Below are 13,705 nucleotides of genomic sequence, written 5' to 3'. Positions count from 1 at the left end.
AGTAGGAGGTATCCTGCATGTGCAGCTTGTAGAGCTGTACAATTTTCCTCATTAGAGCTGTCAGAACTTGTGGAAGGGTTGGCAAGCCCGCCTGCTCTGAACAGTTTAAAAACATAGGCTTCATATTACAGTCTCTGTAATCTAGATTTCAACAGGTCTCTTTGTAACTGTTAATGTTTATACTTGTCAAACCGAACAAAACTGTCTAAATATGAGATGAGGGTTTAACTACCTTACAAAAAAAGTAGGTCAATGGGCCAGCAGGTTATTAGGCTAGAGAAGAATGAACGGGTTCACTGAGTCATGCTGTGTAGTTGTTTTTCTTCTTTTGGCAGAACGCTCTGCTTTGCTTTAATTTCATGTTTTTTTTTTTTACCAGTGTTTTTTTAACCAGTTAAACACTTCCAGTAGAAACAGGGAGAGGAGCAATCATTACCTTTTTAATTAAACTAAAACATACTACTTCTACTTTTTACTTCCGTGAGAATAATGGCTCTTCAACCTTTAGCAAAAAATACAAATTCAGTACTTCTTGCTTTAGCGAAAACGAATTTTTTTCTTATAACCCAAAATACATTATAACATTAAATATAAGGCACCGGAGTGAAAATTATAGAAAACAGAGGTATACCATTCATCGTATAGTGAAGAAATCAAAACATTCTGTCAGTGTGGCCAATAGTTAATGCAGGGAGAAATGAGGTATGGCAAGGGAGGAGAGACGTGTGTTTAGATAACTTTAAAAAGAGTTGCAAAGTGGCATGGAGAGCTGTTTTTAGACAACGGGAACTGTAGAAGAGAATTCACTAAAACCAAAAATGATTGTATGAAGAGACTGAAAGGTGGCGATTGCTAGGTTAGTGAAGGGAGTAGAGACTTAGATCTAGGAGGTAGGTTTGGAATAAGTACTTAAAAAGAAAATGATATTGGACTTTATTTTGAAAAGAAAAGGAGGAGCCAGTGGCTGTGTTTGAGGTAGCAGGAGTGATGTAGCTAGGTTTCTCTGTGAGTGAGTGAGCAGCATTCTGAACATTCTGGAGTCCAGAGAGCAGTGATTTGATGAAACCTGAGAGGAACTGAGGTAATCAGTAGGAAAAGGGATGTAGACGTGAATAAAAAACAGCAGAGAAGGAGTTGAGGGAGTGGCATAGACAAATGCTGTTTCAGGATTAACAATAGGGAGATTTATAGACTTGTGCGATGTGGGAGATGGAGAGTTTGAGTCAAGGATGACACTATGATTACAGATAGAGGTAAATAGGAGGTCTTAGTCAAGCCAGACGAAGTTTCAGAGTATTCCTCTTGCTGAAGAGAAGCACTTCTGTTTTTGACACATTGAGTTAACTGTATTGAGATATTTCTGTAATTCATCAGGCAGAACATTACATTTATAAATGATATATCACAATAGTACTTCACTAGTAATCAGAATAAATGATGGCTATAAATATTTCATTTGAATACTAGTGACATACAGAATTCCAGTCATTTCCAGTTCTCTAACTTTTCTTTTTTGATTCTTTTCAGTGCAGAGTTTGATGCTGTTCTGTAGAAGAGGATATATTTAAACCCACATTCGTCTGAAGGATCAGTGTTTATCCTAAATATCACGGTTTAACATCCCAAAAAGTATAAGAGGTAAAGAAAGTCTTGCTGTAATTATGAGCTACAGTGTTGTAATTTGATTCCTGTGGTTTCTTATTAACTACATTAGGGATCTGTTCCTGTTGTCAAGGAAGTTAATGGACTTGGTTTCAAAAAGGTATAGAGCCCTCAGTCCCCATAAGGCTTGATCTAAGGACCATTAAAGTCAATGGGAGTCTCTTCATTGATTTCAATGGGCTTTGGTTCAGGCACATACAATTCAATGAGAGTTGAGGATGCTCAGCACCTTGCAAAATTGGACTCAAAGGGAGCAGGAGCAGGCCTGAAAGAGAGAAGCAAGTGTCCATTGTTTTTTCTTTGGCTTTTGGGTATTTGGAATTTAGGTACCATACTTATGCTGCTAATTTTGACATAAAATCTGGGTACACTCAGTAAGGTGAAATTGGTATTCTAACAATATTGAATGTAGTTTGTTGTTATGGAAATAGTGATTCTGACTTCTGATTCTGCATATTGAAAAGGTCAGTCTTGTTCCATGTGAAGTCCTTTTGTGCTTTGCTATTCACACATTTATTTCTTTTGAAAATTAATGGAATGTTGTGATTTGATATTCTAAGAATTCATAGAATCTTTGATGCATATAGTAAATGTTGAATACCAGATTTGTTTTGAAGACTAATTGTGCAATTATGTTATTAGCATTATGTTATTAGCATGTGTAGTAGATAGGGGGAAGGGATAGCTCAGTGGTTTGAGCATTGGCCTGCTAAACCCAGGGTTGTGAGTTCAATCGTTAAGGGCGCCACTTAGGCAAAAATCTGTCTGGGGATTGGTCCTGCTTTGAGCAGGGGGTTGGACTAGATGACCTCTTGAGGTCCCTTCCAACCCTGACATTCTATGATTCTAAAGGAAAATATATTTACAATTTTCAAGCTATTGTCAATTGAAAGCCTAAGGATATTAGTTCTGTCTCTTTGAACGCTACATTTATCTCATGTTATTAAGCACTGGAAGTAGCTTGCATCAGCAGTGAATGACATGTAGTGAGACAGAATAATATCAACAAGTTTATAATATAAACTGAGGTACACATAACCATAAAAAATTCTGATCTCCCACATTCTCCACAGATTAATGTCTTTTTAGTGCATTTCTGAACAGTTGAATAAAGGACCATGCCAGCTTCCGGTCTTATGCACTGAAAATGCTTTGGAGAATCTGTGAATTTCATAATGTCCTTAGTACACTATAGATGGAGACACCTCAGTGCTAATGAGCATCTGATTGTTCTGTAAAGTTATACACACTTTCGTTAGACTCTCTGGAGGCAGTTTGCTTTGAAGCAGTTACTACTTTGCCTATATTACAATTGATACACTGGATCAGGGCAAATTATCAGTTTTACTATCACTGCTACTACAAAGTTAGTTTTATTATATCGTTGTCAAAGGAAATTGACAGTTGTTACATGGTAATAGGTTCTAAATATAAAGATTTTTCTTTCATGTGGAAGTGGAGGGAGAATTTGAAGAACACTGTCACAGAGCAGGGCTTCTCAGCTTCCAAGCACATACTACCATGCCCAGTCTTCTTTAAGGCTGGTTATTTTCTTAGAACAGGCAACTGAACAAACAGAAAAGTCTTATAACTCACTCCTTTGTCTTAAGACTTCAGGGCCACCCCTCCCAGGGGTCTCTGGCACTCCTGCTTCTGGTTGCTTTCCAGTTTTAATCCCTTCCTAGAGGAGCAGCCCCAGAGTTGTTTCCCTGAGGACCTGGATCTTTGCTACTGTGGCTTTTCTTCCCCAGGCACAACCTGTCTCAGTCACCCTCTCCTCCACCTCTCATTTCCTTCCCTTTATAGGCCCAGGCATAGCCCAGCCCCCTTTAATTGGCTGGATTGGGCTCCTGTACTCTGACCCAGAGGAGCTAGGACTGGCTCTACTCACAGGGAACAGATCAGAAAACATTTTCTGCCAGTTCAGTTCTGAGAGATTAAAACTACTTTTTCAAACAAACACTGCCCTCCGCCCCCGGCCCTGTTTTTCCTTTTCACAGATCTAGCCCTTTGTTTAGGCACTCACCAGACTTCTGTGAAGGTATCAACATCTGAATCCTGTGTCCTCTAAGCCTCTTGAGTCTGAACAAGGTCTGTCCAGGCACTGTCTCTGTCTTGGCTACTGTAGGCACATTCTCAGTGTCAAAATCCCCTGTCTAGCACCTCCTTCTGACAGCTGATGAGGAGTTCACTGGACCATTAATGTTGTTTTTCCGTAAGTCTTGTAAGTTTCAGAAGTCTGGCAGAATGTTAATATTGTGCCCATTTTTAAAAAGTGTAATGGGATGACCTGGGTAATTATAGGCCTATTAACCTGACATTGATCCCAGGCAAGATAATGGAGTGACTGATATGGGACTTGATAAGTAAAGAACTAAAGTAGAATAATGTAACTAATGCAAATCAGCATAGGTTTATGGAAAATAGACCGTGTCAAACTAACTTGATGTCTTTTTTTATGAGACTATAAATTTGATTGACAAAGGTGATAATGTTAACATAAGATACTTAGACTTCTGTAGGGCATGTGACATGGGACCATATGACATTTTGATTAAATTTTATACCATCCTAGGTTTTTTTTTTTTTTTTAACATGGCACACACTATATGGATTAAAAACTGACTAAGTGACAGGTCACAAAATGTAACTGTAAAGGGGGATTATCATTGAGCGAGTCTGTTTCCAGTGGGGCCCCACAGGGGTTGGTTCTTGGCCCTAAGCTATTAAACATTTTATCAATGGCCTGGGGAAAAAATAAAATCATCACTGATAAACTATGTAGCTTACACAAAAATAGGGGGAATGGGAAATAATGACTAAGATAGGTCACTGATTCAAAGCAATCTAGATCGTTTAGTAAACTGGGTGCAAGTAAACAATATGCAATTTAATATGGCTAAGTGTAAATGTGTATATATCTTGGAACAAAGAATGTAAGCCATACTTACAGGATGGGTGATTCTCCTGGGAAAGCAGCGACTCTGAAAAAGGTTTGGTAGTCGTGGTGGATAATCAGCTGAACATGAACTTCCTGTGTGATCCTGGGATGCATAAACAAGGCAATCTTGAGTAAGAGTAGAGAGGTTATTTTACCTCTGTATTTGGCACTGGTGCAACTGCTCTGGAATACGGCATCCAGTTCTGGTGCTCACAATTCAAGTAGGATGTGGATAAATTGGAGAGGGTTGAGAGAAGAGCCATGAGAATGAGGCCGTCTACACTAGAAATCTTATAGCAGCTCAGCTGTAATGATGCAGCTGAGCCGCTGTAAGATCTCTCATGTAGCCACTTTATGCCAATGGGAGAGAGCTCACCTGTCAATATAATTAAATCATCCCCAACGAGTAGTGGTAGCTATGTCAGTGGGAGAAGCTATCCCGCTGACCTAGCATGGCACACACTACTGCTTACGCTGGTGTAACTTATGGTGCTCAGGGGTGTGGTTTTTTCACACCCCTGAGCAACATAAGTTTTGCCCTCATAAGTGATAGTGTAGACATGGCCTGATTAAAAGATTAGAAAACATACTTTATGGTAGGGGTGGCCAAACCGCGGCTCGTGAGCTGCCTGCAGCTGTTTTACAGTTAAAGTGCAGCTCGTGGAGCCCCCCATGCGCCCCATTCTCTGCCTACAAGATTGCACGGGGGGGGGGGGGGGACTTGGGGCTTCTGCCCTGCGGCAGAGTGGTGGGGCTCAGGGCTTCTGCCAGAGATGACTGGTGCCTGCTGAGATGAGGGAAGGAGGGGAGGCACAATTTAAAGGTTCAGCCCTCCCAACAGCTTCAGGCATGCCCCCCACAGGCATGCCCCTCCTCTTATCCTCAGCAGCCCCTCCCTGCAGCTCCCAGGTGTTAGCTCCACATGGAGAGGCAGCAGCTCTCCCTACAGCTCCCAGCTGTTTGCCACTGCTTCTCCCCACAGCTGCAGCTCCCAGCTTGCTGGCTCCAGCAGTTGCCATGCAGGGAGGGGGGGCCCAGCGACACTATGTGGCAAAAATCAGGGGAGGATGTGACCCCACATGCACCCCATGCATTGCCTCTGGTTTCTGCCCCGGGGGGTGGAGGGGTGCGTGTCTTGGAGCTTCAGCCCTGTGGGGCACAGCTGCCGGTGCGTGGTTCTCAAACATCTGAAGATTGTCATATGCGGCTCGGAGGGTCAATAAGTTTGACCACCCCTGCCTTATAGTGATAAACTCAAGGAGTTAAATCTATTTAGTTTAACAAAGAGAATGTTAAGGAATGACTTGATTAGTCTATAAGTACATATATGGGGAGCAAGAGAAAGATATAACACGATGCGATGGCTGGACGTTGAAGCTAGACAAATTCATAAGGCAGTCATTTATAACAATGAGAGTAATTAACCATTGGGGCAGTTTACCCAGGGTCCATCACTGACTATTTTTAAATAAAGATCGGATGTTTTTCTAAAAGATCTGCTCTAGGAATTATTTTGGTGAAGTTCTATGGCTTGTGTTATACAGGAGGTCAAACTAGATGATTACAATGGTCCTTTCTGATCTGAGAATCTATGAATCATTAAGGCTATGATTTTAGCATGGAGGCCACAGTGTTCACGATAAATTGTGAATTTTATTTAAGTCTGTGACACCCATCAGTGCTGGTTCTTGTGGGTCAGGATCCCTGCTCTGGCCACGTTTGCACCACCATTCAGGTTTAGTGCACCTGCTCCTCCATAGATGGAGATGAAGGGGAAAATGGGCCAAATTCGATTGGCATAGTGAGCTGGCCCATGTGGTCAGAGTGCCACTCAGGTTTGGCATGTCCACTCATCTACTGCATTATAGAAGGGCAGACAGGTCAAATTTGATTGGCATTCCAACCTGGCCCATATGGTTGCAGCGCCACTCAGGTCTGGTGTGTCCACCTCTCTGTAGCATGACAGAGGAGCAGACAGGCCAAATTTGACTGGTGTGGCCAGCTGAGAGCACACGGTTGCAACGCCACTTAAGTTTTGGTGCATCTACCCGTTGTGGCATGGTGGAGGGGTAGAGAGGCCAGATTTGATTGGCTTTAGAACCTGGCCCATGTGATTGCAGCACCACTTAGTTTTGGTGTATCAGCCCCTCTGTGCATGATGGAAGGGCAGATGAGCTAAATTTGTTTGGTGTTGCAACCTAGTATACAAGGTCGCAATGCCACTCAGTTTTGGCACGTCTGTCCCTCTGTAGATTGAGACAGAGGGGAGGATGAATCAAACCTGAGTGGCCCTGTTACTTACCGCATGGGATCACAATACTCCGTGTGGGGAGCCACGCCCAGCCTTGCAGGACAGGAGCCGCCAGTGAAGGGTGGGCTCACTTTCCAGTTTCCCCAACACCCAAAGTCTTTAGTCCCATTTCCCCATAAGTTCTCTTACTTCTCAGGCAAGTCCAAGGTTTCCAGTGGGGGCAGGCACCAGTTGGTGCCCAACTCTCCCCAAATTCAGCACCATTTTTCCCAAGGTGATTGTGTCTCTGTTCTGTTCTTTTGAGGTTTTTATGCTATGCTGATCACTGTAGTATCTGAGCACCTTCCAGTAGTGCATTAAGCAGTGTGACTATGCATCTCTCACATTTGTTTTTTCTCTCATTCTCATCTCAGAAGGCGAAGCGTGTGTAATGGAGTATATTATTTTGGTAGGGTTTTTTTAATTTGTTAAATAAATATATCTGTTGCTATGTGTTTATATTAGAGAAAGCAAGGTCAAAGAAATTGGCATTGCATGTGGAGAGGAAAGTGGTGAGGTTTGTCATGGTTAGTTCCTGGAGGAGTTCATTCCACAGTCTTGAACCACCCCCAGAGAAGGTTCTTTCTCATGCACAGATGAAGTGTACTCTTATTGTGGAGAGTTGTCTTGTCCCAGAGAAGTGAAGTTATCAACCATGGTCTTCGCCCTGGAGCTTTAGAGACTGTCTTTTAGATATCCTGGGCTCGAGCATGGAGTGCTTTGAAGTTAAGGACTGAGACCTTGAACTTGATCTGAAATTAGGACACCAGTGTAGAGGGTGAAGGACAGGTGTGATGTGCTCATGTAACCTGTCTTGCTGAGAGGAGACACTGCAGCCTTTTGTACCTTTGGAGTTTCCTAAGTGTTGAAGATTTCATGCCCAGTTATATTGCATTGCTGTAGTCCAGCTGATAGTGATGAAGGCATAAATAACTAAGGCCAGGTCTTCATCCACCAGGATGGGACGGAGTCTCCTAGCAAACCAGAGATGGCAGAAAGTATTATGCATGTCTGTCACGATGTGAGAGCGCAGTGTTAGCGAGGAATCCAAGAGTAATCCTAGAATACGGACTGAATTGACCAATTGTAGATGGGAACCTTCAGCCAAAGGGGAGACTGTACCGTAGCGGCAAACTCTTCAGAGTACTTTGCTTTACCCACCAGCGTCATCTCTGTTTTGCTCAGCCAGCTGTTTTTCATCCATGAGCTGATCTCATCCAAGCATTGGGCTATGTTGGTGTGGTCGCATGTGGTGAAGGATAGGTAGAGATATGTGTCAGTTGTGTATTGATGGTATCTGAGTTCATGTTGTCTGACCAGTTCTCCTAATGGTTGCATGTAAATATTGAAAAGGACTGTATAGAGAATTGATCCTTGTGGAACCCCACAAGTGAAGGGTCCAGTGGTGGAGGTGGTTTCCAATCACTACTCTTTGGGTGCATCCTTCCAGGAAGGACTCAGACTATTTTAGCACGTTACCCTGGACTCCTACTACACTTCTCAGTCAAGACAGCAGTATCTCATAGTCAACACTGTCAAACACAGTAGAAGGGTCCGGGAGGATGAGAATGAATGCCTTTTGATAGGATGAGATCATTCATCAGTGCCACTAAAACAGTTTCAGTTTCTCTCCTGCCCCTTTCGGGAACTGTTTTCTCCTTGGCAGTCCTTCAGCATCCCTTTCCTCTTGGGTGTGTTCTCCCCTCCTCCTTTTTCTGGAATGAACAGGATTTGACTTATATGGCCTCCAGACCACTCCGACTCCCAGCAGCTTCTGAAAGGAGTGGAGTCAGTTGCTTGGGGTTATTTTTTTCTTCTCCCCTTATGACAGTTCACTTTGTCATATGCCCTCAAATTTATTCAGGTTCTTTGAAATATGGGCCAATATAAAGAATAAAAAACTGTTGCTGAATACAGAGGTAAATGAAAGTTTTTAAACTGGCTTAACCCAAGTTGATTCATCATGGCATATAGAAAAGTGATGGCCTCTTAACCTCTGTATCTGGTGAAATAAGATGGTTAGGTTCAGCTATATGAGATACATAACTGACATAAAGAGAAAAGGTGGAGGGAAAATAAAGGTTAGAAGCACTACTCCTTTGGGGGCAAGCGGGAGCTTCATACTTTCTATGAGGGGAAAACCAACATGTTCTACAAAAGTTATATTTCCATTTGTTTCTGTTCTCACCCAGGCAGACGTACAAATGTCTACCACAAGACTAAAGTGTGACATGTTATGTTCTTTACCATAAGGACCCATAAAATGAGCTCCATTACAGACAGGTATGTTGTTAGATGATTTTGTTTTAAATGATTTATAGGTAAACATTTTGATGATGTATTCTTATTTAAGATTAAGAGTAGGAGGACTCCAAGTCAGACTTAAGTGTAATGAGGTTTTGATTTCTGGCAAAGTTAATGTCTGATAACTACACTTTAGTTATGAAAACATAGCTATGTAGCCATCACATGCTGTAGTACATGTTTTTGTTTAAAATTATATTATTTAAATATGTTTTATATTTGGAACAGCAGCTGCTTAATTGGAATTGTGTTTTGAAATTTGTTGTGTTCTTAGGGTTTTTCTCTTGAAACAACTGATCTGGGGACTTGTTTCAGAATTACTCGAATCCAGGAGCTGGCTCAAAGTGCTTTCCTAGCAATCTGTGGTCCCCTTTTTGTTATAAAATGCTTTACATTAAAGTTTTGAAGTTTTTAGAAAATGAAAAAAGTTTGCCTATTGTATAGAACACAATTGGCTTTTTTATAATCAGTTCATCTATCCAGAAACTAGGGGTAGAATTCTCAAAAGTGCCAAAATGACAGCTTCCCAAGTCTCAAAAGTGACTTGGGCACTTAGGAAACTAGGTTTCATTGACTTTCAGTGAAACTTGGGCTTTTAAATGTCACTTTTGAAAATGGGACTTAGGCACTTTTGAAAATCCGACCACAGGATTCTCCTGCACTGGCTTATTAAGGAAAAGGAAAGAATAATCAAACACTTTTCATAACATTACACCCTTCCTCCTCTTTTTGTCAACTATGGGTACTATATTTTAAAGTAGTAACAGACAATACAGGTCTAGTGCTTGCATATATCCATTACACTGTAGGTGTGTGTGCATCCTATGCACCAGTGCCAGAGAGTTTTCCTTAGTGGTACCTTTAGGGGCATCCCAGCTCCTCGTGCTTTGAATGGAGAGTATATAAAGGGTGGAGCTGCCCCACTCCTCCTTCAGTTCCTTCTTACCATTGGTGGTCAGAGAGTTCTGTGTTCCTCATGAACAAATTTCATGCTGCTTTTTTTCTTACCTAGTGGTACTTTTTCATCACTCCATTTTTTTCTCTTCTAATTTTAAAATTTCTGGTTTTAGTTGAAATATATATTTTTTTTCAGTCAGGCGGGCCTCAAGGTCTTGCCCTTAACTGGGGCAAGCTTGTGCCAAGCTCCCTTGGTTTCAAGTCCTGTTTGGGTTGCCAAAATCCCATGTCTGTCAGGGAACCTTATTCATGCTGCTTCAAGTGCTTGGGTGAGTGCCACAAAAGAGAGACAGGTGCTCCATTTGCAGTAGTTTAAAGGCCCGAGCAAAGAAGCTGAGAGAAGAATACCTTCGTTATATCCTTACGGAGGCTGTCCTTAGGCCAGTGTCTGAACCCCTTTGGTTGTCCAAGGGAAGCTTTTTGACGACTCCTTCCTGGAGTGCTCCTTTAGCTTTACCTGGGAATAGGAGCCACAGGAGATTTCTGTCACTGGGACTCTTGTCTTTGAGGCCGAAGACATTGGAGCAATTGTGGTGAAAGAAGCATAAGAAATAGACACTGGACTCCTTGGAATCCACGAAACAGGATTGCTCCACAGAAGGTCACTCCAGTACCAAAGGTAGAGTGACATCTCTGATCATGGTGGGGCGATAGCCCATATTAGTGCAGACAACGCCAGAGGCCTGTGTGGTGGCGAGAGATGTGCTATGCCTATCAGTACCACTGTCGCCATTGATTCAGGGCAGAGATCCTCAGTCAGTACCGGTGCAGGTTCTGAGGCTGTCAGCTCTGGGGCACTCTGTTGTGGGTCCATCACTTAAGGGCCCAGTACCACTGTCTTTGGCCTCATCCATTCTGGTACCAGCTCTACCCTGTGACATGGTGCCATCATCTAGGAAGCCCTCTATGTTTCCTCCAGTGTCACATTCCTGGCATAGATCCAGAGGATCAGACCCAGTACAGCACAACCATGGCTCTTGGAATACTCTGATTCTTCATCAGACTTTGAGGTGGGCTTTTGAGTCTCATACTACTGAAAGTCCAGAGTGGTGTCCTAGTCCTTTTCTCTTACTCATTAACTGTTTTGAGAAGAGTAGAGCCAGGAATCGAGATGGTTGGACCAGGCACAGCTGGTACCCATTACTGTACCAGCCTCCTAGTTGACCTTATTGGATGCTCCCCAGTATCTAGATCAACATTGCAACTACCTCGCAGAAGCAGATCCCTTAGGGAATAATCTTTTTCTGATGGTACTAAGAGGCCTGTGACGGTTGGTACCCATCAACCTTTACCTCAGGATTTACCTCAGCCTGCTTCAGACCAGTAGCCTAATCCAGTACTGTAAGACCATCCTCGGGAGCATTTTCCCTTGCCTCCCCTTCATGCATCATCTTCATCACCTGATGAAGCCCTGATACTGGAGTGTCCTCCCTGGTCCCAGATTACCTTTAAGGTGTACCTTAAAGGAGAATGCCAACTCTTTACAAGTGGATCTCGTGGGGGAGAATACCCACCAACTGATTGACCCTGTGCTTCTGGCTATGACAGGAAAGGTAGCCCTGCCTACAAATGATGCCATTATGCAGGCTATTTAAGATACTGTGGAAAACCCCTTCCTCCATTTCACCTGTGGCCAAATTAATGGAATGTAAATACCAGGTTTCATCCCAGAGGTTTGAGCAATTTTGTGGTGGGTTGTCTGGTCTCTCAATCAGCTCTGCAGGATTCCTTGGATGTGGTGGGTTCTGCTGGCAGGGCTATAGCAATGACTATGCGCCCTTGTACTTGGCTGCAGACCTCGGGGGTTCCTGCAGACATACAACAGACAAATGAGGCCCATCTCTTTCAGGACTGTCCTTTGTTCTCATCCACAACTGATGAGGCTTTACACACTCTAAGAACAGTAGAGCAGTTTTAAAGCCCTTGGGCCTCTACACTCCAGCTATGAAGAGGACAAAATATCATCCTCAATTCTAGCCTAGACAGCAATATTCCTTCCATCATGCTGACCATTCCAAAAGAAAGCAAAGGTTTCAGAGAGGGAGACCTCTGCCTCTTACTTCCTCGGTCTCCTCATCCAGACATCCACAGGCCACGAAACAGTCCAAGTGGTCACTGAGAGTATGATAGCAGTGTTTTATGTGGACAAACAAGGGGGTGCTAAGTCAGACCGCTTCTGCCAGGAGGCGGTTGAGCTGTGGAATTTATACATATGGAGCTGAGTCGCTCTCAGGATTTCTCACTTGCCAGGTATTCAAAATGTCTGGGTGGATCACCTGAGCAAATCTTTCAATTTAGACCACAAATGGTCTCGCAACACAGCCATTCTAGCTTTGGTGTTTGGCATAGGAGGTTTTCTGATGGTAGATCTGTTTGCGACTTGGCAAAACAGGAAGTGTCCCCAGTTTTGTCCCAGAGCAGATCACAGAGCTGGGTCAATCTCAGATGTTTTCCTGGTTTCCATAGGATAAGGACCTGATGTGTGTATATACCAGAGCCCCTGATTCCCAGGTTCATTCTCAAGCTGAAACAAGTCCAGGCAGAATGATCATTATAGCTCCAGCCTGGCCAAGGCAGCCATGGTATTGTGAGTTATGCAAGCTGTGTACTCGAGGACCCTTGTTTTTGCCACTAACCAGAACTATGGGCAGGTGTTGCACCTCACAACATGGTTCATCAGTGGTCAAATGCAGAGGAGTACACTGCTCAGTGGCAGTCCAGAATGTCCTCCTTAATAGCAGAAAACCTTGTACAAGAACACCTTATCTGGGTCAGTGGAAGTGCTTCTCCATCTGGGCAACCTCCTATAATGTGTTCCTGACTCAGTCTAACATTCAAACAATTCTGTACTACTTCTTGCATCTTAAGCAGTCGGGTCTAGCTGTCAGCTCCATTAGGGTGCATCTCGTCACTGTCTCAGTGTTTCATTCTCAAATTAATGGTATAGCTGCTTTTATTAATCCTATCATGACCAGGTTCCTGAAAGGTCTAGATTGAGTGTTCCCACCTATCTGGGACCAGCGCCAATTTGGGATTTGAATTTAGAGTTATCTACACTTTTATGGGTCCTCCTTTTGAATCTTTAGCTCTCTGCCTGCTTCTACATCTCAGCTAAGGTAGCCTTCTTATGACCATCACCTCGACTGAGAGCGTGCAAGAGGTAAATGCGCTTGTAAGATAGATCAGTGACTCCATTTTCTATGAAGACAAGGTTCACCTTAGACTGCATCCTAAATTCCTCTCAAAGGTAGTATCAGATTTCACCTGAATCAGACTATACTTAGCAGTTTTCTTTCCAAAGCCACGTGTTCACAAGGATGAACAAAGACTGCTTGCTCTGGATGTGCATCAAGCTTTGGCTTTTTACCTGAATATGACAAAGCTCTCTTGGGTTTTTTCCCAGCTGTTTGTTCTGTGGAGCATCTGAGAAGTTAACCAATTATAACGACTTTCAAAGTGGATCACTAGCAGCATCACTCTGTTTTGCTGCCAAATGTGTAAAGCCTCTGAGGAGGTAACAGCACGCTCAACCAGAGCACATTCAGCCTTTG

General features: G+C 43.1%; 1 protein-coding gene across 4 annotated transcripts in view; it reads left to right on the top strand.

Moving 5' to 3' along the window:
* Positions 1-13,705, top strand: part of CLOCK (clock circadian regulator) — a 111,325-nt gene that overhangs the window by 61,294 nt on the left and 36,326 nt on the right. For all 4 annotated transcript variants that reach the window (XM_054029637.1, XM_054029638.1, XM_054029635.1 and 1 more), the window contains 2 exons: positions 1,528-1,638; positions 9,086-9,176. In XM_054029637.1, coding sequence (XP_053885612.1) covers positions 9,130-9,176 — 47 coding nt within the window. In that variant the 5' untranslated portion in view covers positions 1,528-1,638; positions 9,086-9,129. The remainder of the gene's footprint in view (positions 1-1,527; positions 1,639-9,085; positions 9,177-13,705) is intronic.

This window comes from Malaclemys terrapin, chromosome 5, assembly GCF_027887155.1.
Source record: "Malaclemys terrapin pileata isolate rMalTer1 chromosome 5, rMalTer1.hap1, whole genome shotgun sequence".
In the NCBI taxonomy this organism is placed as follows: domain Eukaryota; kingdom Metazoa; phylum Chordata; order Testudines; family Emydidae; genus Malaclemys; species Malaclemys terrapin.
The sequence above is the reverse complement of the archived record's forward strand: the minus strand, read 5'-3'. Positions and strand labels throughout refer to the sequence as shown.